Source organism: Phaenicophaeus curvirostris, chromosome 8 (genome assembly GCF_032191515.1).
Source record: "Phaenicophaeus curvirostris isolate KB17595 chromosome 8, BPBGC_Pcur_1.0, whole genome shotgun sequence".
NCBI lineage: Eukaryota > Metazoa > Chordata > Aves > Cuculiformes > Cuculidae > Phaenicophaeus > Phaenicophaeus curvirostris.
In genome coordinates this window covers 32,045,751-32,066,776 of record NC_091399.1, presented here as the reverse complement: position 1 = coordinate 32,066,776, position 21,026 = coordinate 32,045,751, and the positions used below count along the sequence as shown (strand labels likewise).

The 21,026-nt window shown below is 37.2% G+C and overlaps 1 protein-coding gene across 1 annotated transcript in view; it reads left to right on the top strand.

The window, feature by feature from the left end:
* The window catches only part of FAF1 (Fas associated factor 1), a 168,011-nt gene that overhangs the window by 124,346 nt on the left and 22,639 nt on the right, over positions 1 to 21,026 (top strand). The window contains exons 14-15 of the mRNA XM_069863103.1: positions 10,072 to 10,208; positions 12,744 to 12,832. Coding sequence (XP_069719204.1) covers positions 10,072 to 10,208; positions 12,744 to 12,832 — 226 coding nt within the window. The remainder of the gene's footprint in view (positions 1 to 10,071; positions 10,209 to 12,743; positions 12,833 to 21,026) is intronic.

The window sequence follows — 21,026 nt, the reverse complement described above, 5'->3', positions numbered from 1 at the left end:
TTTAGTTGCCTCTGACATAAGGTTTGCAGGAAAGGGAGCAATTACTTTGGGTAAGTGCTGCATCTCTTCATTACTACAATAGAAAAAATCACAATAAAAGGCACAAAATAATAAAATAATTATCCTTCATTTAGGAAAATAACATGGTTTTGTAGTTCTGTTAAGGAATGTGTGTGAAAACTTTACAGCCTATAGTTTAGACTCCAGCTTGGTGAGCAACTGTTTGGAATGTTCTTGTAATTTATCTTGTGCATGGTCAGAGGAAGAAAAAAAGCAGACAAAGCTACAGGTATATATTTTACTTTCATGTTATATTCCACTCAATTTGAGGTGAACCACGAGCTTAAAAATCACTGTTTCCTTTTCATCGCTTGCTACAGAGATTTGCTACCAGGGCAGGTAGCAGTGGTGTTTGACAGCAGTGGTCTTGACAATTCTGGCCCAATCTTTTGGTCCCACCATGCGGCTGCAGCAACTCACCAGCTGCACTGGGCCATCACAAGGGATAAGCAATTTCTCAGGTTTCCAGAGAGGTTATGGAACAGATAAGCAGGAGAGCCAGACATGAGCAGCTATAGTTCTGGCACTTTCTGACTTGAAAGAGTTGACTAAATACCATTATTCTAATTTAATTGTGTGTGTGTGTATGGGAGGAGTATATATATGTGTGTGTGTATAAATATGCAAGCATGTGCGTATCTATTTTTGTTGATTCATTAGTATACTTTAATATAATGTATCTGTCCTGGATACAAATATATATTGAATGTATTTACATACATATATACCTACACGTGCGCACACATACCCTTATGCTTGCCCACATAGCATTTACAAACATAGATTATGCATAATATTACAGATTTCCAATATGCATAATATTTGCCAAGCAAAGCAATACCAAAACAATAATAGAGTGGCTCAAATTTCTGTAGCAGCTTTTCAGCTTTTGATATCATTTTGGGTGCTGTATTTCAAGGTCTTACCAACTTTTCTCAGCTCCGATGACAGGTACTTGTTAGTTTTAATGTTCAAATGGTAGTATTTTACTTTGCTTAAGCTTAGGAAAGAGTTAAGCTTCTCAGCAGCAGGTTGTCTTCACCTGCAATTTCCGTCATCAAGTAATTAGCCATATTCACAGTTGCTGACCCTTAATATGAACCTACTGAATGATGCATGCCTGGATGAAGACCAGTTGACCATATTACTCCAGCTCCCCAGTCCTATTTGATCCTTCAGCAAATACATTGCAGGTGTGGGGTCTGTGAGTGCTGGACTCGGTGAGTTAATTTCTCACTACCTCTTCAGGACTGACCGTAGATTCTGTATATGTTGCTTGCAAAATTGTTGGATGTGTTCTTTGAGCACTAAATCCTTAATAGGTTTCACGGAATAGTGTGAAAACCTTATCTATTGTATTTTGCAGTATTTTATTTAATTTACTTTAATAGCAATACAGTGCCAGTCAATAAAATCAGGTCAAAAGTCTAATTAAAAAGGTTCTCAAACACCAGGCCAGTTTGTCATTTTCTATATGGTTTGTTTTGAGGAGGAAGAGGAAAGAAGGTGAGGAGGGAACCCTTCTGTTCCATGATTACATCCCACCCGCTCATTTTCTCCTTTTCTCTTTTGCTTTTGATTTTAGTGGCAGTCTTAACAGAATGTCAAGATCAATTTGCAGCATGGTTTAACTCAAGGTTTGCATTCTGCTAGCAGCAATTGTCCTAACGAACAATGCCGTGTGTTCTTGTAACTTCAGAAGCTTTTAGAAGGCTCATGGCAAGGGCAGCATCTAATGACTTTATTAGTGTAGGGTTTCAAAATGGGCTCAGTAATTGTTCACATCTCTTTGTCATCTAGTCATAATTACTGCATAGTATAGTTTGGGGTTGCACTTGTGAATAGTTTCTTAATAGCACTGAAATGAAGGAAAAAGGAAAAGGATAAAAGGTGATCGTCTCTTTAGATGGAGAACAAAACAGCCTGTATATAGATGATGGTTAAACTGTTTATTATACACCCACCAGAAAAGGTAAACTATCCCTGCTTAAATATTTATGTGCTTCAAGGTAATTTCAACTTAGTAGTCTAAAAATGTCCAAATTTGGAAAATGAGAAACCAGCAGAGAATGCATTTTAATCTGATTGTGATTAGTAAGGCATGGATGTCTCCATAATATTCAACTATAAATAGAAAGTAGTCTCTCTGTTGATGTGATTAAGGTTTTCATTGCATCGGTTTAGTTATCTATGGTGATGCTTTAAGGTCATCTGAAAAAAAATATTAAAACCACAGGAATTATAGGCTTACAAATGTATCAGTTTGGTTTTTTTAAGTCCTCACTATAAAACCAAAACCAAGTTCTATCCCACTGTACTCAAGCTACAGCATAGTTTATTATGCTTGTTGAACTGAAAAGGTGAAAGAAAACTCTATAGTGCCCTGTGCAAAAGAGATGAAGGCAGGAGAACAGTTAGTCGAGACAGACTTGTTGGACTGTTGTGGGGAAGGAGAAAGGAGTCATTCATGATCCATCTCACTACAAGAGTCCATAGCCACACCAGGGAAGTCTAATGCCAGATGGAATTAAAGCTGTAGAGAAATTTAGCTGCATCTATGCATCTAAATCAACCACCAGAAGAAATCCTTGACCTGGCTGAGTCAGAATTGTTTGTACCAAAAGGCAACTGAAGGGCATGAATCTCCTTGGTACTGGAGAGTCGCTGGTTGAGACAAAGAATCATTGCAGAGGTGCAGATGCCCATCCTCTTCCTTAGGTTAGAATGACTCTGCTTTGACCTCTGGCCTTTCCATTTTGTTACCATTCTGACTCTCTGCAGATCTTGGAGAGCTGCAGGTAACAGTGTTCAGGCCATGCCTGGCCAGAAAGTTCAACTATACCTGCATTGTTCCTCTCCAATGGTTGTCTGATCTAACCTTTGGTGCAAAGAAGGTTTCTCAGCATTTCTCCATAACCAGTTCCAGTACTTAACTTTCACTCCTTAGGCAATTCACACTAATATTTAACCAAAGTTTTTGTCGCAGCAATCAGTGAACATTTTATCTTGGTCCACTCAGTAGACAGTGAGGCATTGTCTTTATTGTTCTTTGGACTTAAATGGCACCATTTTTTCCTGCAGTTTTCATAGACTAAGCAACAGTGATTTCTTCATCCTTGCCTTGTAGCTTGTCCTTTTGTAGACATTTGTTATTGTAATCTTCACGTGGTCCTTCAGTAATTGGTCTACCATTTACTGATACACTATGCCTAAAACCACCTTCACAGTGCTAAATACAGAAAGAGGGTTATTTTGTGTTGTACAAACCTACAAACCCCAATATGACGCTTGTCTTCTTCACATCATTACTTATCTTCTTCCCTTACTGCTTGATTCTTATTCCCTGTTTGTGCAATTGTTCCTCCTACTCAGATGCTTTCACTGACCTTGTTGAATTGCATTTTGCTTGTCAGGATGCTTCTCTGAATTCTTCTGCTGACTTCCAATGTATCTGAAAGGGTGGACAAATGAGTTTCTAGAGAGATGCGTGTTAGACTAAACGGGGTTATAAAGTATTTACCTAATCTGTTTGAACCTTCCAGGATGAAATTAGATCTTCCACGTTTTATGTAGGGATAGGTAACACACTCATCTAGGCTTTACTCTCACATAAAGAAGAAGTGGAATAAATCATGCTTTTACATCTGAATCTGTGGATATTAGAGTGTGGATAAGAAGAGGATATCCACATCATTTTGATTCGGGCTGCTTTATACATCTGTAGGCCATGCTTTGTATCAGTTGCTCGTTCCCCCTTGGGTTTGAGTCACCTGTTATGACAATGTGGGTAAGACAGTAACTGTTTTATGGAGCCTATGGGTAGCAAGCTTATTTTAATATACCATTTCATTACCTCAGCTTTTACTTTTTTTAAAAAATGTAAATATGTAATTAAAAAATGTTCTTTTTACATTAACATTTTAATGAGTCTTATGTTGACTTTGCACAATATATAATTATTACTAAAAATAGTCAGGAATCTTGCATATTTAACATTCATTGTTTTAATCATGCTCAAGAAAGAAGTTTTTTACAGCAATTTCTGAAGTTTTGAAGTTTCTTAAAGTAAGGTCGGCCTGACTATAAATAAATCACACTTTTTCAACCTAAAATCATCCAGGTGGAGGACTGAACACCAGTTCAGACTAAAAGGGAGTAGATATTTTATAAGAGGTTATCAGTTTTTTTCCTGCTGCTGCTTTTTGAGCAGGACTTCAGTAGCAAAAAATATCTCCGGTGCAGTACTTCTATTAATAAAATGTTTGTGAGAAGCATAGTGGGCACTGTATGGCCAAGGGCCTCATTCTAGGAAGAGCTTCTCCAAAGTTTGCCTATCAGTGTGCTAAAATTAAAAGTAACTACAGGATTATTAATATGAGCAAGACTGTAACAAATAACTAGATTTCCAGGTTTTGTATTGGTTCGGAACATACCTAAAATCCTACGCAATCTTTTGTTTTTATTTTAATATATTCTATCCGTACATTTGAGAGCAGAGTTATCTCTGTATGGGAGAGAATTTGCCCTTTAGTGCCCTAGACAGATTTGCTAATACAATTCCTGACTAACCATCAGGTGCTGGGACTAATTTACTAAAAGCAAAAGCAAAGGAGAGCTTTTAGTTTTTGTCTGAACGTATGAAAAACATTCAGAATGCTACATCATGTGTCCCTCTTTGCACATTGCAGGAGTACACTACAAAATATGACACACAGCTTTCTCTGCATTAGTTCCCTTCTGCAGGTTTATTCCATTAAAAAAAAAACAACACCCAAAACCTATAATCAACATTCTAGACTTAGTTACTCTTTCTGCAACTATACTATCCCAATCCATCCTATCAAACTATCATCAGTTTGGTTCCATTAGATAAGTGAAAATTGATACCACAATGGAGGACAAACATCAAGTAGTTAATATTTGGTTTCAGAGATGACTGGTAGGTGGTGTCCACGCCTTTCAAAGCCATGCCGGTTGCCAATTTTCTGAGTGGAAAGAGAACTGAGACTGAATTCCTCTGCTTTCTTAGGGTCCTTCCACTGGGTCAAGACCAAGAGCAGGAGGCAGCAGTGCCTTGTTGTGCTGTGATTTTTAATGAAAACGCAAAGGACTCTTAATGCGCAGAATCATCAATTCTTTGCTAAGTTCTGCCTTTTCAGTTCTTCAGTTTTCTGTAAATTCTTCCTCTACCAGGTTAAGAGTCAGAATCTCTTTGAACCAGTTCACATTGGAAGATACAACGTGGCCATCAGGGAGCCAGTGGACACCTCTGCCTTGTGCCTCCTTTAGGGACTGAGCACCAGAGATGCTCTTAGCTTACTGAATTGTTTAAATTAAAATATTAAAAGAATGTTTACATTTTTCTAAAGTATTTAGCATCATAGCTTGCTTGTTTGTTTGTTCATATTTATGGTGTAGTAAGGAGAGATCTTGCGCAATTGTGGATCCAAACATGACTGCAGTAGATCCAGTATATATGAAATACAAAAATGTGAAACATCATAATACGTGAGCAGGAAATACATAAAGAAACAATGAGATAATACCAGTCATTGTAATGATGAAACACCTGCTGTCGGGAACAACTGCCATCTCCCATTTAGGAGTTGGCTTTCTCCTTTAGGCTTCCTGCTAAAAAGGCAGTGCATATTTTGTGGTGTAAATAGATGTCATACAGATCAAAAAGCTTTCCGAAGATCAAAAAATATTGAGCTCCGAGATCAACACTTTTGATGATCAGCAGTTTGACTAGAGGTGGCTGATTTTGTTCTTAAAAATTAAAATCTGCGTGTTCCTACAAAAATGTATTATTGTTAAATCTCAACATTTAGAAAGTTCTACCTAGTGCATCTGAGATCAGGGGCTATGGTAGGATCACAGACCTAAGTTCTAATAAATATTCCCTTTGGTTTCGAGACTCAGTAATATTTTTAAACTGTTTCCAGTAGATTTGTAAAGCTGTTTTATTTTCCTAATTGCCTCCTAGGAACTTTCTTTAAGTAATATTAAATAAATCACATTTTATTATATAATTACAAAAAAGCTGTACCGAGAGTGTATTTTAATATAACGTGTCACTTATTATCTGGCAGGGAATGGTAACATTATTATGTGGAAAACTTAAGGTGCTACAAACACAATAGTTCTTTGCATGGGTTATCTTGGAGTGCACATGGAGGAATGGCTGCTGTGCAGCGATCAGCACCCCCTCCAGATTAACATCTTCATCTCAACTGAATAGTTTTTCCTGTGTGCTGTTTTTAACTGAGGAGTGAACTATGTCTAAGAATTAATACCTGTTCAATCTACATTTAAAAAAATAAAGACAAGTTTGTGATTTTCTTAGGGTTTGTTTCTGTATTTGTCAAGCCATGGGCAGTGTCCATGTTTATTCTGTGGCTTTAGTAGCTGCTGGTTTCATGGCTAGTGAGTAGTGAAAAAAAGTAAAGAAATTGTTCTGTCTGCCAAAACTACTACTTTTCTTGAACTTTATTCTTGTAACTTTCAAGGTTTTTTTAATGGATTTTCCATCATAAAATGCTTTTTTGTCTTTCTCATATTTCTCCCTCCCTGTATATTTTCGTGATTTAAAAATTAAAGGACTAGTAGGGTGCCATTTGCCCTCCCTTTCTGGAAGCATTCCTCTATTTCCACTTCTGGTTGGAGATCACAGTAATCCGGTGTTTTGTGGAAAACACTCCTTCCTGGAGGGACATCTGGCTCTTTGATGCACTCCACAGGCAGTTCTTTTGGCAGCTCTGGAGATGCCACTGAAAGATCTGGCGCACTTCTGTTTAGATGAAAGTAAGAAAATCCCTTGTTAGTGATGTACCAAGTAAGATCCTGGTTGTTGCACCAAATCATTTTGGCTGTACTTACATACTTCTGACAGTAAATACTAGCACAAAGGAGATTTTTTTTTTTTGCGGGATATGAATGTGGAAGAAAGTTAAAAGGTCTACAAATGCAGACTCAGGAAAAGCAGAAAAGGGAAAAAAATGTAAAACTGGTTAAGTAGTTGCAAAATCTACGAAAAGGCATGAGAAAGTTTGAATGGGGGTCATGAATAAAAATTCAGTTCCTACCCACCCAGTAAAATGAAAAGACATGTCATGAATAATTGCTGAACACTTACCACTGACCCAGTGAAGAGCACGTGTGGAAGTGAGTAATTGCTGGTGGACAGGAGTTCTACGGTGTAGGTGTTGCTGATTGTTGATGCCATCTCAGTTTGAATACCTTCACATTTCTCTTGGCTTCACTACATTTTAGTTCAACAGACAAGTGGGGTCTTACTTGGTTCCAAAGGGCAGGATCTACTGGGATGGATCATGTTAGCAAGAAGAGTTTCTTGTGTGTGTTCACTCTGCACTGAAGATACGCACTGATGAACAGCAGCTACTCATTCATCCCCCACAAGCATCCTCAGTGCAGCTGCCTATGCTATAATCTGTACATTGACTATTCAAAGTTGGAAGTACCGGGAAGGAGACTTGTTTCTCATTCCTCCCCCATGAAAGACAAACACTCCCTGATGGCAAAGGTGGAAAATATGTGGCATTTGGGTAAGAATTGGCATGTGCTGCTCTTGTAACTGGTAACTGAGTGAGTTGGCTGCTGTCCTTAGGAGCTGATCAGATTGCAGCAGCAGCAGCAGAGGAAGGGAGGAAATTTGAAAGAGCAGGGCAAATGGCACCACGGGCTTTAGGAAGTCACTGCAAGTTAAAAAAACCACCATGATGGGAGATGTTGGCATCTGGCATCTGTTCTGCTTTTACTCTACCAGGAAAGTATGTGTACCCTTACCATAGCCTTGGCACAATATGGCATCTTCCAAAGCCAGGATATTCAAACCTGCTCCCAGCTTTGACTGTAGTGGACCCCAAAGTATCCTAGTCTATTTGGTTCTATGTAGTCAGCCAGCAATTACAGGGATAAAAATTGATTTCCTCAAAAAAATTATTTGGGAGATCTTCTAGTGTACTGAAATATCTGCTTCATTCGGAATTCTTAGCATACGAAATCCATATGTATAAAAGCATATTTTGAGACTGAGTTATGGATTATGTAAATACAGAATTGATTAAAAAAAACCCAAAACAACAAAACAACCAAACCAAAAAAACACCACCAAAAAAAAAAACCAACAAGCCTTCACCTCTGACTAGTGCAACTGATATTGTAGTAGTCCCTTAGTTTTGTTCCTTCTAGCAGTATCCTCTACAGCACTTTTTAACCTCCAGTTAAGTACTGGACAGTTGAGTGCTTTTCTTCCATGGCATGTTGAAGACTGTTAAACAGTTTTAATAGTTTCAGGATTTCAGTTCAATTGAACCCTGGCTTTATTACTGCCAGGAGTGAAACCTTCAATGCACAGTTGTATTGCCATGAAAGACTGTGAGTGACTTCTCAGAGACCAAGATTTCTCTTAACATATTCCCACCTTGAAAAGCAAAAATAAAAAGACCCATTTCTTAGCTTAAGAGTTAAGATGTCCACACTTTATGAACACTTTGTTTTCATTTACCAGAAATATGTTTCTGTGTAGCTGTTTCTGATGTGGCAGTCTCTGTTTCACATCCCTGACGTTGTCTTTCTGCGTGATTGTTCTGAATTGCAAAAGACTGAGAATCAAGGAGGCAAGGAAAGGTATTTATTTCCCACTAACATTTGTGGCTTCAAAAGACTTGCTAGCTAGCCCTGCTCGTTGCCTTCCACTAAGCTGTGGCCATAGTTATATTACGAATTGTCTTTGAGGAGGGTTTCTTTTTATGCTTCACATGCCCCGAACAAGCCCAATGTTGTACTCGTCAAGGTTATCAACTCTTGGCCATTTTATTAGATACAATATATATTGATTAAAAATATTACAATTTTTAATCTTTTCAGTATCTTTGAGAAGAAATTACTTGGAGCGCTTGACATTTTAATGCAGTTTGTCTTTTCAAATAGGTTTGGCTTCTAATGCATGTGACAACAGGACTTTGCTCTTCAGTTAAAGCATACATTTCAGAGTAGTTGTTACCTAAAATATTATCATAAGGCATAAGAAAACACACGATTTAAGTTGCCTTTCATGAACATAATTAAGAATTAATAAGCCTGTACCAGTGGCTAGTCCTCAGAATTTCCACTGTTTTGCCTTTTGTGACCTGTGTTATTAAAAGTCCATTATTTTTACAGACTTTATTAAATTGGATCTTATTAAAGCATTCTATATTTGCATTTGGTCTTTCATAATTCATTATTATTATGACATTTACTTTTTACCATCAGATCTGAAAACATATCATAAGCTACCCTTTTCTCTTGAAAGAAATGCTAATTTCAAACAGTCCTCTAATGGAAGAGAAAAGCTTTATCAGTTTTTTCATTTATTCAAGATCGTGTTAAGAATACTAATGCTAGACTTCTGTATGCTAATATCGGAGAGCTTTTTTTGGTCAAAAGCTTAGAATTATTGTTTTTAGACCACACTGCTAAGTATGTCACTGGCAGGGCACTTGTACAAAAGAAAATACAATTCTGAAGTACCATGTTTTAATTCTGTGACTGATAAAACCAATTTCCTGATCTTTCATTAAATTATGCTTTCCTGTGAAATCACACTGTCTTTATACTTCATCATGTTTACTAGATTATAGCTCTACTGACTTCCTCTTTAGAAGTTTTTATCAATTGACTTAACATGATTATGTAGGGGGGTTAGTTTTGAATTATAGCCTGCAGAATAGTGTAACAGAAAATGGAATTCTCCATCAAATAAATCTGTCATTACCTGTTATCAATTGTTTTAATTTACACAATCTAAGATCTATCATATTTGTAAATATTCTCATAATTTAATCATAAACAGGGAGAAAGCTCTAGAATGGAATGCAGAAGTGTAGATGTTAAACAGTAGATAACACTCAGTTAAACTGCTGAATTTAGCATGCTTCTTTTTTTTAAAAAAAAAACTAACTTCAAAAACTCCTCACAATGCTAACATTTTTTTTTTATCCTGTGTAGGTTTCTGACAATGTGCACAAGACACTTCGGGAGTGTCGTAGCCCAAACAATTCGAACTCAGAAGACGGACCAGTTTCCACTTTTCCTTATTATTATGGGAAAGCGATCATCTAATGAAGTATTGAATGTAATACAAGGTACGGTTCTCGCTTTATATTAGAAGTGGTTCTTATGTGAGTACCAAAACTGTTGGAAGACATCTTTGCTAACTATTTCTTTATTACGGTGTTCAGAATATGAATTTATTTCACACAAGAGACTTTCAGTTGCCGTGGTATAAATAGCTAGTATTCATTAATGTGTTAATTACCATAGTATTAGAGATTGAAGTTGCTGTGACTCTAATAGAATCATAGTTTAAGTTTTTCAGGTTTTTAAAGTAGAAGCTAGATCTCCTAAATAGAGAGATACATTTAGTTTTCCAAGTTTTTATCCATATAAATTACTGATTTCCAAAATATTTTGGTTGCGCTTCTTGTGTAGTGCTTGAATGCAATTGGTTCTCTGTGTGTAGTTCTTTGTCAACATGTGGACTCTTCGTTGCATGTAGTGGGCTAATACTTGAATGTGATTTGCTTTTTCAGACTCCAAAATGGATCAGAATATTAAATTGCTAATGTAATCTCACATAAATGAAGCTTTCTGGCTTATATGAGCAGTTATTTCTAGCATAACCATTCCTCTGATTTTACTGACAGCAAGATAACTTAGATGTGGAGTGATGCCCTTTGACTGCTGTTCTCAGTAACTCTTCAAATTAAAATACATCAAAGAATGGCTGCCTCTCATTTCTTCTGCATTCTCTGCAAGTTTGCCTTCATGACGCTTTGTCCTCATTTATTTATTGCTTGTATCTAGCAATCTTTATTCTAATTCCCTTGTTTTTCTGAGGAAATTCAGCCTCAGGAAATACTGCCTTTTGCAGACAGCGTTACTGTTTCTTTATGCATATGGGATTAATAGTTTTCTTGAGGAATCGGCAGTGCTCCTTCCTATGGCCAAAATTGTGAATTTCACGTGGATTTTATCTCCTTAGTGCAGGTACAGCACAACCATAATTCATGGTACTTCTGTTGGTTACAAAGCTTATTGGATACAAATAACTATAACTCTGCGGCATAGTTCAGCATCTGTATAACTTTAAGCACCCGTGTTATCCCACTGAAGTCAGTGGTGCTTACTGGCTTAAATTATCTAACTGGTTTAGCAACTTGATGACTCAAAGTTATAATATAATGCAGCTTTATATTATTTAAAAAGCAAAATTATTTCATTGCAATCACTAAGCTTTAATAAATTTTCCGGTTTTCTGCAACAATCTTTGGAATTAAACTAAGCTAAGGTGCACATCTATTGCAGCCTTACTTAAATTTATCTTTTAACAAAAATCAAATGCACCGTGCATTTTATTTTCCCACGAGTGGGGACGCTGGTGTCTTTTAACAATATGCCCTCAAATGAATGGCAATCTCTGAAGTCATGCGTGTTGCAGCATGCAGGATAACATTTTCTGCTAAGGTAGCAAATGCTAGAAATAGGAACAATGAGGGCTTTTCAGGGCTGGGTGAGAAGGCATGTTTACAGAAGAGATACAACAATATAGAAACTTAAGTCCCAGTGGCGTTTATTGAAATGCAGGCTGGCTGAGTTTGCTTTTGATTTTTATTTTTTACTGGAGTTGGAAACTGTGGGGACAGTTTTGTTTTCTTTAGTGATACTGTGGCTTCTGGTTAGTTTACTCCTTTTGAAATGTTGACCATCATCACCAATATAAATCTAGCTCTTGTTGGTATTGTTCTGTGAATGTCCTAACACTGTTTATGTTGGCAGGTGTTAGTTTCTAGGTTTAGACTATTTCTCATGATCTAAGACCTTTTAACTACTATGACACGCAGATCTGATGGGTAGTCTGGTCTTCAGTTTGAGAAGAGAGAACAAAGACTGAGTAGCATCTTGGTAGGAAATTAAACTAATTTTTCGGTCTTACTGAAGACTGGAGAAGAATGTGAGGAGGCATGTATTTTCCAATGCATGTGCTTTATTTCTTGGTATACACACAGATTATTTACTCTTCCCCTATTATTAGCTTTACAAGTTTTATCAGAAGTAAATACGCTAAATAGAATGTATTATAGTATTTGAAGCTTTACTACTAGTTATACCTGAAGAAAAATGTGTGTGCACACATCCATTCAAACACTGTATTCCATTTTTTTTTCCACTTTTTAAACCAATCCGTTTGGATGCTGCTACCAACATCCTAACTTTTGTTACCTGATTAAACAAGTACTTCACTCTCCCTGATTATACCTGGGAATTCTAAAACTGTAAAATCAATTTCACGTCAGGGAACCTCAGATATATGAAAGCTTAACCACATCAGTGATTAAAAGGAAAAGTAGAGTTGTTCCATGCAAGCAAAAAAGCAAGTGTTCAGATTTGAACCACCTAAAATTTTAGCCTACGATCAACATTTGTTTGTAAAAACATTTTCAAATTTTCAATAAAAAGGCAAACTAAAAGCATTTTAAAAGATTCTGTTGAGATACTTGAATTTTCTACTCTGGTTTCTTTAAGGTCTGGCTATTTCTTATGGATTAATTCTAAGATTACTTCTTATTTGTTTAATAACTTTAATGATATGAAGTTCAGCTGTCTTCCTTTGTTGCTAGGTAACACAACAGTGGATGAGCTAATGATGAGGCTGATGGCTGCAATGGAGATCTTCAGTGCCCAGCAGCAGGAAGACATTAAGGATGAGGTGAGTGTTGAAAGTTACTGCAGATACCTACTGGCTTCCACACATCACTAGGGATGTAAAATTAACCAGATATTTCTTTAGCCAGTGCAGTTGGGTATGATGTGTTTTAGTGTTCCTTCTATCATCAGAGATTAAAAATTGTAAGTATCCTTTGTGTATTTATTTGAATCTCTCAAAAAAAAAAACCTGCTCCTTATTGGTTTATTGTCATTTTCAGTTTGTTTCCTTTTTCTAAATATATGAGTAACCATTTACATTTACAGCAGTTTTATAAAGCTTAGTATGTTCCTCCAAGGAAAGGAAAATCAGTTTTTTTTCCCAATCTTCAAGTCAGGTAGAAACCAAAAATAGTTTAGATTGGTATATCCTAAATGTATATGTTTGAAAGGGATTTGAAAGAGAATGATAACCAGAACTACACCAGTACTAAATCACCATTCAGAACAATGTGGAATGGGTAAGTGACGACAAGACTTTTCAAAAACAGTGTTTCAATTACATAGAAGTAGACACAGTGAGGCATACAGTTGAGAGATGTTTATCTGTTGCTCTATAAATTGAGAGTGACATTTTGAAGGAATAAAGTACTTAGTTAGGAATTTATAATAATAGATGTGTTGCCATTAAAGATTATTCTTATCCTGCTGTATAGACATTGATTGACAATAATTCACTAAACACATTCTTCACATTTAAATCTTGTATCTCATTAGTATGAGATTTACTGATTATGGTTATAATTATATGAAAGCACGGTATCTGCACAATATCTGTAGTTTATTTTTTCTTCTTTATTTATGCTACTTGTAATTCATTGGTAAAGAAATTAACTTCAGTTTTGACAATACTGAACACAAATTTTAATATGAGGGTTACAACAAAAATCCAAGACCAAATATAACTGAAGTTTTTATTGCAATTTAACAGGAATATGTTGGGTATGGTGTTTTTAATGCTTTAAAAAGAAGGTAAAATTCATGTTACATATGAGCTCCAGGAAGGATTCAGAACTGGAAACTATAAAAGCTGATTGAAATGAAGAAAACGGCACAAAAGGGTATAAGGGCAGAGAGATAAGAGCAAATAAGGAGTAGGAGAAGGAACTAAAAGTAGGGGTCATAGGAGTGGAATAGGGGCAGGAACAGAAGACTTTAAGAGGAGACCAGAACAGTTGTCCAGAGTGAGGTAGGTAAGGAGAGAAGAAGGGAGGGCAGCATGGCAGATACTGATAAACCTATCCTAGGAGGATAAAAACGGGTAGGTTTGCAACTGAGAAAAATCTGAATGTGAGGGAGACAAAGCTTAAAGAAAGAGAAGACTTGGTAGCCTTGAGACCATGATCACACACCTGGGAACTGGCTTCTGTGCCCTGAGCTGCTGTGGGTCCTTCCCTGGGTAGCCAAAACCAGTGACAGTCTAGTAACGTATGTCCCCACAGTGCGAAATGGTTGCCTCCTGACTTCCTACTCTTAGGTGCTCTACTTACTCTAAGTGTGTAGGGAGAATGGAAGATTCATATTTATACATTCCTTTAAAATCTTCCTTTGTCCAAGTCTTCTGTAGTCTTTTCTCACATTTCCTTTCGGTTTTCTGTCACTGAGAGCACCAGTGACATTTCTTCCCTAAATAGAGTCTTTTCTAACACACTTTGACATTCAGAAAACTAATGGAAAATTTCATAAACTTTTGGGGCAGGGTTCCAGGTGCTATGGGTTCCATACACAAATAAGATATTTACTTACACCTTGGCTCCACTTGTTAGAAGCACACCAAAAAAGGTGATCTCAGACACTTTTGCCGTTGAATCAAGAAGTTTAAAACCAAAAAATATAACCTCACTTTATGAAAATACTATGCCAGAAAGAGAGTATTTGACAAGCTGTCTGTACTGAATAGAGGGCCTTAGCCTGAAAAAATAATATTGTCTTTTTGTGGTTTACTACATAGCATATAGCTTTCTTATAAGTCTTGTGCTTGACGATGTCAAGTGTTCGCACATCAACACCTTTTCTTTTTAAGATCTCATTGCAGTTGGTGCAATTTTTTTCCCAAATATTACAATAGCAAACAGGATACAGAGTCCGGTTTCTGTTACTGTTTTCTTAATAACAACAATAAGTCATCATAAAACCACAAGAAGATAAGCAGAAAATTCTTTTGTGTTTTAAAAAAAGTCATCTCTATAGCTTTGCTGTAAACATAAATGTGTGTGAGAGCACAGTAGAACTGGAAACACTTGTAAATAACAGCATGAAATCATTAATGAGTCAGTTTATGCTGCTGAACTTCTCCACTTTGGATTTTTAACTTGCATGCACATGAAAGCTTCCAACACAGCCATTGCATAATTCTGTTTAGCACAGCATGTTTTGCAGTGCCCTCTGATGGTTATTTCGCTATAGGATGACTGTTGCCACAGCCAGCTAGTAGTACAGGTGCTCACTGTGACACTGGCTGTACCTGTTCAGGGATTGCTTTATACTTGATTCCCTGTCACTGGTCATTGACTGATGGTGTAGGCAGGATGTTCAGAACAGTATCACCAACTTACCTCACCTGAACGAAGCAAGTCAGTTCGTTGGTGGTAGTAGTATGGCTAGCTAAATCCTGCGCTTTTGTATCCATGTATTAGTAAAATTTACTGGTGTAGCTTCTTAAAATTTTAATCAGGAAAATTGGGTGCATATTTCAAATGTCAAGTGCTAAGACACCATCATGTAATTAGCAATTGGATTTAATGTTTCATTTTGTATATTGTATGTGATTAAGCTTTTTCTTACATAATCTCCAAAGAAATACCTTAAAAACATTGAGAGGCATGTGTTCACTCACAATAATCCAACATGCCTGTCTTGAGGTACAGTGTGTCTAATTTAGGCACACATTTTTTCTCCTCATCTTTCTTAAAGGGAGATCAATCTGCCATCCAATTCTTCTCCCTGCCCTGCCAATGCTTCTGGGTCAGTCATGAACCACTAGGCCTGTTGCTTGCTGCCTGTCAGCTGTGTTGATGAGATGATGTTTTGGAAACCTCCTGCCTCTTTTGGACCACACTGTTGACATGCCATCGTAGATGCGTAGTCTAGCAGTCACATCATCTCATTTTCCAAGTTTGCTGCTTAAATTGCCAGAGTAACAACCCACAAATAATAAAATATGATCAGCAGCAGTACTGGCAATGTGTTCATGTGGGACTTCAGCTAAGAATAAATGGTGGGTTCAGTGGCATCAACAGCAGGAAGGCCAGTTGCCAGGACACCATCCCACCCTTGTCATTGCAGTCAGGTCTAGGGTCTAAAGTCCAACTCCAAGCTGTGTATGTAGATTTACTGTGAGGCTATGCTGCTGATTTCATATATCTGTGGTTGGACTCGATGGTCTGGTGGGTCTTTTCCAACCTGGCGATTCTATGGTTCTATGATCTGATGGGCATATTTTCCTTCTCTACCCATGTTTGCTCCTCTAGCCCACACTACAAATGTTGATACCTCAACTACTCTTCAGGCAATAGGGTTAGGGATTTTTGCAGCGAGGAAATAAACGCCACTAAGTTTTCTCCTGTAGACAAAAGAGGGTATCTCAGGGCAGGGACAGCCACCCTCTGCCACTGCTGATCAGGGTGTGAACTGAGATTTTTCAGGGACTGACTTTGAAAAGAGCGTGTAGTATCAGTTCCTCTTAAGTGTCGGTACCTAGTGCCGGACTTAAGAAAACAAATAATAATTGTAAAATATTGTACGCCCTGGAATGTCCACTTTTAAACACCCTGTTAGCTTGCTTACTTTAATCAGATCATTAAATAATCATCTCAGTGTGGCGTGATGGGCCCACATAGATTTAGTTCCTTTGTGAGATTAATGTGAAGAGATCCGTGATTAAATCCTGGCATTACAGCACAACACACCTGTTCTGGGCCGATCCTGAACGTTTTTTCTCTATTGCCTGAGGAGGAGGCTTCTCAAAGGATTACAGTAACACTTTTTGACAAGCTTATACAGGGTGGAGCTTCCATGTAATGACAGGGCTCATTTGATGATGTCTCAGTAATGCATTCTTTTTATTTTTGCTGTCAACATTTATTACTGTAGAAGCATTGACTGTTACACAGCTGGTCCAACTTGTCCACATTTAAGTAACAGTAGGTCTCTCATCGTGTTTATTTTTGTCGTTACGCAACACTAGCACTCCTGCTCTCAGATTAGACTTCAAGGTGGAATCATAATACCTACAGCTGCTTCAAAAACCTTCTTATTTTTACAAATACCAACTAAAACCTTCAATTCACTTTGAACTATGTCTGCTGACACATTGTTCTCATTAGTGTAAGAGAGAGATACTTAAGAAATTTTAAACTGGAGATCACTGTTGTAAACTGACTGGAGATAAGCTGTAGAAAAATATAGAGCTGTAGAGTCACCGCCTTTGCTCGCTGATTCTAGGTGACATCTCTTCTTCCTAGATACTCCTGCAGTGTAAGGAAAACATAGGTCCATCCTAACCATTATCTGGATGGGGATATAAAAAAATACATAACATAAAACAAAATTTCCAAAATAACAACATCAATTTACCCTCTTTTCCTTGCCACTACTCTTATAAAATTATGTTTGCGTGTCCTTCCCAGCACTGTCTTGTATTAGATGTGACTTTGCTGGCCAAATGTTATTTTTATAACCTTGCAGTAAGAAGTCTGGTGTCACCGTGTCTTCTTCCTCTTCTACCTCACTGCTGCCAAAATGTAAGGAGTTTCTTTCCTTTTTTCTTACGTGATAATAGTTTTAGTTTCCAACACCTTTTCCTCTCTCCTCTCCTGACCGTGGTGCTCTCAGCCGCACAGGAAGTGAAAGAAGATCAATCCTAGTGCATATTCTCCTAATCTGTGGTCTGTCTTTTCCCCCTTCAGACTGGTTGCTTTTCTCCAGCTGCTTTACCAGCAGCTGTGTTCTCCAGTTGGAGATGGCCTAAATGCTGTCATTGGCTGTGCAGGAGACCCCTGCAATTTCTGTTTAGGCACTGAAGCTCACATTAAAATCAGTAGAAATTAGGCATCTGAATACCTTTGATAATCTCTGTTCCATCTAACACTGTCATGTGTATCATGGAATAAAGTATTTGCACAACAGGAGTTATGAAAATAAATACATGAAATTCATTAAATTCCAAGGCACAAAAGCATTATGGTGATGACAGCCATCTAACGAAGATTGTGATATAAGCCCTCAAAAAATCCAATTAGCACATTTACTATTTATTACTAGTTATAACTAATTAGACTACAGTAATCAAAATTTATTTGATTAAATTTCCCAATTTTGTATTTGTAATATGATAGCACCCCAAACGATTGGATTCCCAGTGTGCAGTGCACTTCACTGCGCTGACACACCAGCAGAGACTACTGCCATCTTCAAGAGTTTATGGCACATTCTGAACTTTGACAAAATGCAAGGTAATGAGAGAGGAAAGAAAGAAGATAAAATGAAAACATCTTTAGTTCATGTCACTTTTCAGTTATACATGTTGATGGGCCCAGTCACTGCTTGGATTCTCTTAATGAACAGCAGCTTTCCCTGCTATACACCCCAGGGTGAGTAGATGCTGTAGCAGGACTGACTGGCTCATTCCCCGTGGAAGTTCACGGCAGGACTGCTTCTTAAAGCTGTTTGGTTTGGGTTTTGTCTTGTCACTTGAAGTAATTCCCAAAAAATCAGTATGTGGAACTTGGCTTTCAGCCTTGGATACAGACAGGCAGGATTCTCCAGTGGTTCTGCCTTGTTCTGCCCCCTCAATCTACCCTGTCCTGATTCTCCATATGTGGTTCTGCCACCACAGAAACATTCATTTGCTTTGTCTTCATCATTCTCATGTGCCTAACACATTCTGTGTACACTTTTTGCTCCTATATATTCCCCATCATGTATGTTTAAGTTATACAATGTGCAAGTCTGTCATCTTAGTGAGTCAAATTAATGCCTTTCTTGCACTCGTTTGTTTGGACAAAGGGGTGTTTCTCTTTAACGCTCCCATGAATAGCCTTAAGCACTTGCAGATTTTAATTCCAGGAGTGGTTAGTGAAATGAACTGTCTTTCAGATAAGCATTCAGCATTTGTAAATACACCTTCTTTTTTTTCTTCTTTCTTGTAACAGCCATTTACTCACTGATGCCCTGAGAAATGAGCAGACATGGTTGTCTTCTCAAGTTCTGTCTCATCTTACTTCACAGTGAAACTGATCTTAAAGGGCAGTGGGGAATAAAGTTGAACACATCCCACTGAGTCAAATCAAGTGCAAAAGCTGATTCCTGGGCTTAAATCATTAAATCCTACCTTTAAAAACAACAATAAATTAAAAAAAAAAAACAACCAAAAAACAAACAGAAAAACCAAAGCAGAAGAACCAATGCAGACTCCAGCAAAATATTCCATCAGAAAAGCCAGATGTGTTGTGTATTTTTATTCCATATAGAATAGTAAGGGGGAGCATTACTGTCATAAATGCAATCAGGAATCCCTCTTTTCCATCATCCTGCATCTGAAAATGCCTGCTATTAGGTGCTTCAAGGGTAGCTTCAAGAAATGATTTAGGGAATAATTATTGGAGAGAGTTATCCTAAATTTCTTCTCAACCTTATCTGTAAATTTCACCTAGGCTTGTAGCTCTGAATATTACTGAAGAAAAGGTTTAATCTTGTCTGTTGTATTTGTCTTGTGAATATAAATGTTCACTATTTTTGTTATGACTTTGCATCTGTGGTAGCAAAGAGAATTCATAGCTGAAGAATACATTCCATGGATAAATGCAATTTTTTTTAAATATCAACTTTCCATTGAATTAATGTCCCTCCCTGTCGATGCATTGTCAAAATGGGAAAGCAGAGATCTGTGACTTTCTGAGATTTGTCTCCTCAACTTGTACCCCAGCCCCATGGGATGCGGATGGTTTATATTCACACCAGCCTTCAGTTGTTAGTGCAATTCAGAAATGCTGTGTAAGCCCCATTTCTGATGAAGATTTTTTAAGTGACCCAGGATAAGGCATTGTCTTCTTACACCTTGGTTTCTTGAAAAAAGAAGATGGTGATTTTGCCTTTTTTTGCAAAAATATTGTGGAGATGGATTTATTGATGTTCAGTTGATGTGCTAGTTTATGTTGAGTTCAACAGGAAAGTTGTCAACTACTTCAAATTTTGTTGATGGATAACACTTAGACGTTCTTTCAGTTAATTGTCAGTGGTATGACTGTTCTATTTTTCTTCTGGTGTTCTTTGTTAGTGCAATGAAAGATTCTCCGCAAAATATTTTCTTATGCTTTTCTTGTCACCATTATGGATTTTCTTGTGTTGCTTTCTGGTGAACTTGAGTTATCCTCATACTTTGTGTGGTTTCTCTGGAGGAAGAGGTGACTGAATTAACAAACTGCATTACAGAAAGAAGAACTGCTTTATTTAAAGTTTGTCCAAGGTATAATTTTGAACTAGAGAGTATTACAGTTTTGCCTTAATCTCCATAGAGGAGGTGGTTCCTGTCACGTGTGAGCAGTATTAAACCACAGAAGTATGTACAATGAGTTCGTAGGATTACATCTGCTTAACTGATGAAATCTAGATTCCAGATTGGTTTTTAAGGTCTGTGTCAGTAAGAACTGTATTGTTTCAATGCAGTGTAGAGCGCAGTAGCACAGTCATTTACTTCTAGATGTGGCTCACATATTTCTATGAGGACCAGGCAGTCATGCGTAGTAATTCTCTACATTCCTGACATCTTTTTCATAATCCACTTTTAGGATGATGATAACTGTGCTGGATAGGGAGGAAAGAGCTGGGTTTTTTTTAAAGCCTGGAATTCATGTTTAGATTCTAGCTGTAGAATCCATAGTGTCAATGGTTTTTTGCAGTTATTATTTAGATTATGTAATTTAAACTGACTTCAAAAAATTTTCAGTGAAGCTCTCTGTAGGTAAATGAATCCTGTGCTAATCACAAGCAACTTCTAGTAACTTCCTGGAGTTTCCTAGACAGTTTGTAAAATGTAAAATAAAAGCCTGTATCAAATTTCCAGTAACTGATTAGTATATGATGTTGAGTGAGTTTTAACAATTTTTATCAATTTTAAATTTTTGCTTTTTGAGAGTTGGTTTTGATTTGGGTTGGAGGGTTTTGTAGTTTTTTGGTTTGTGGTTTTTTTTTCCTAAACT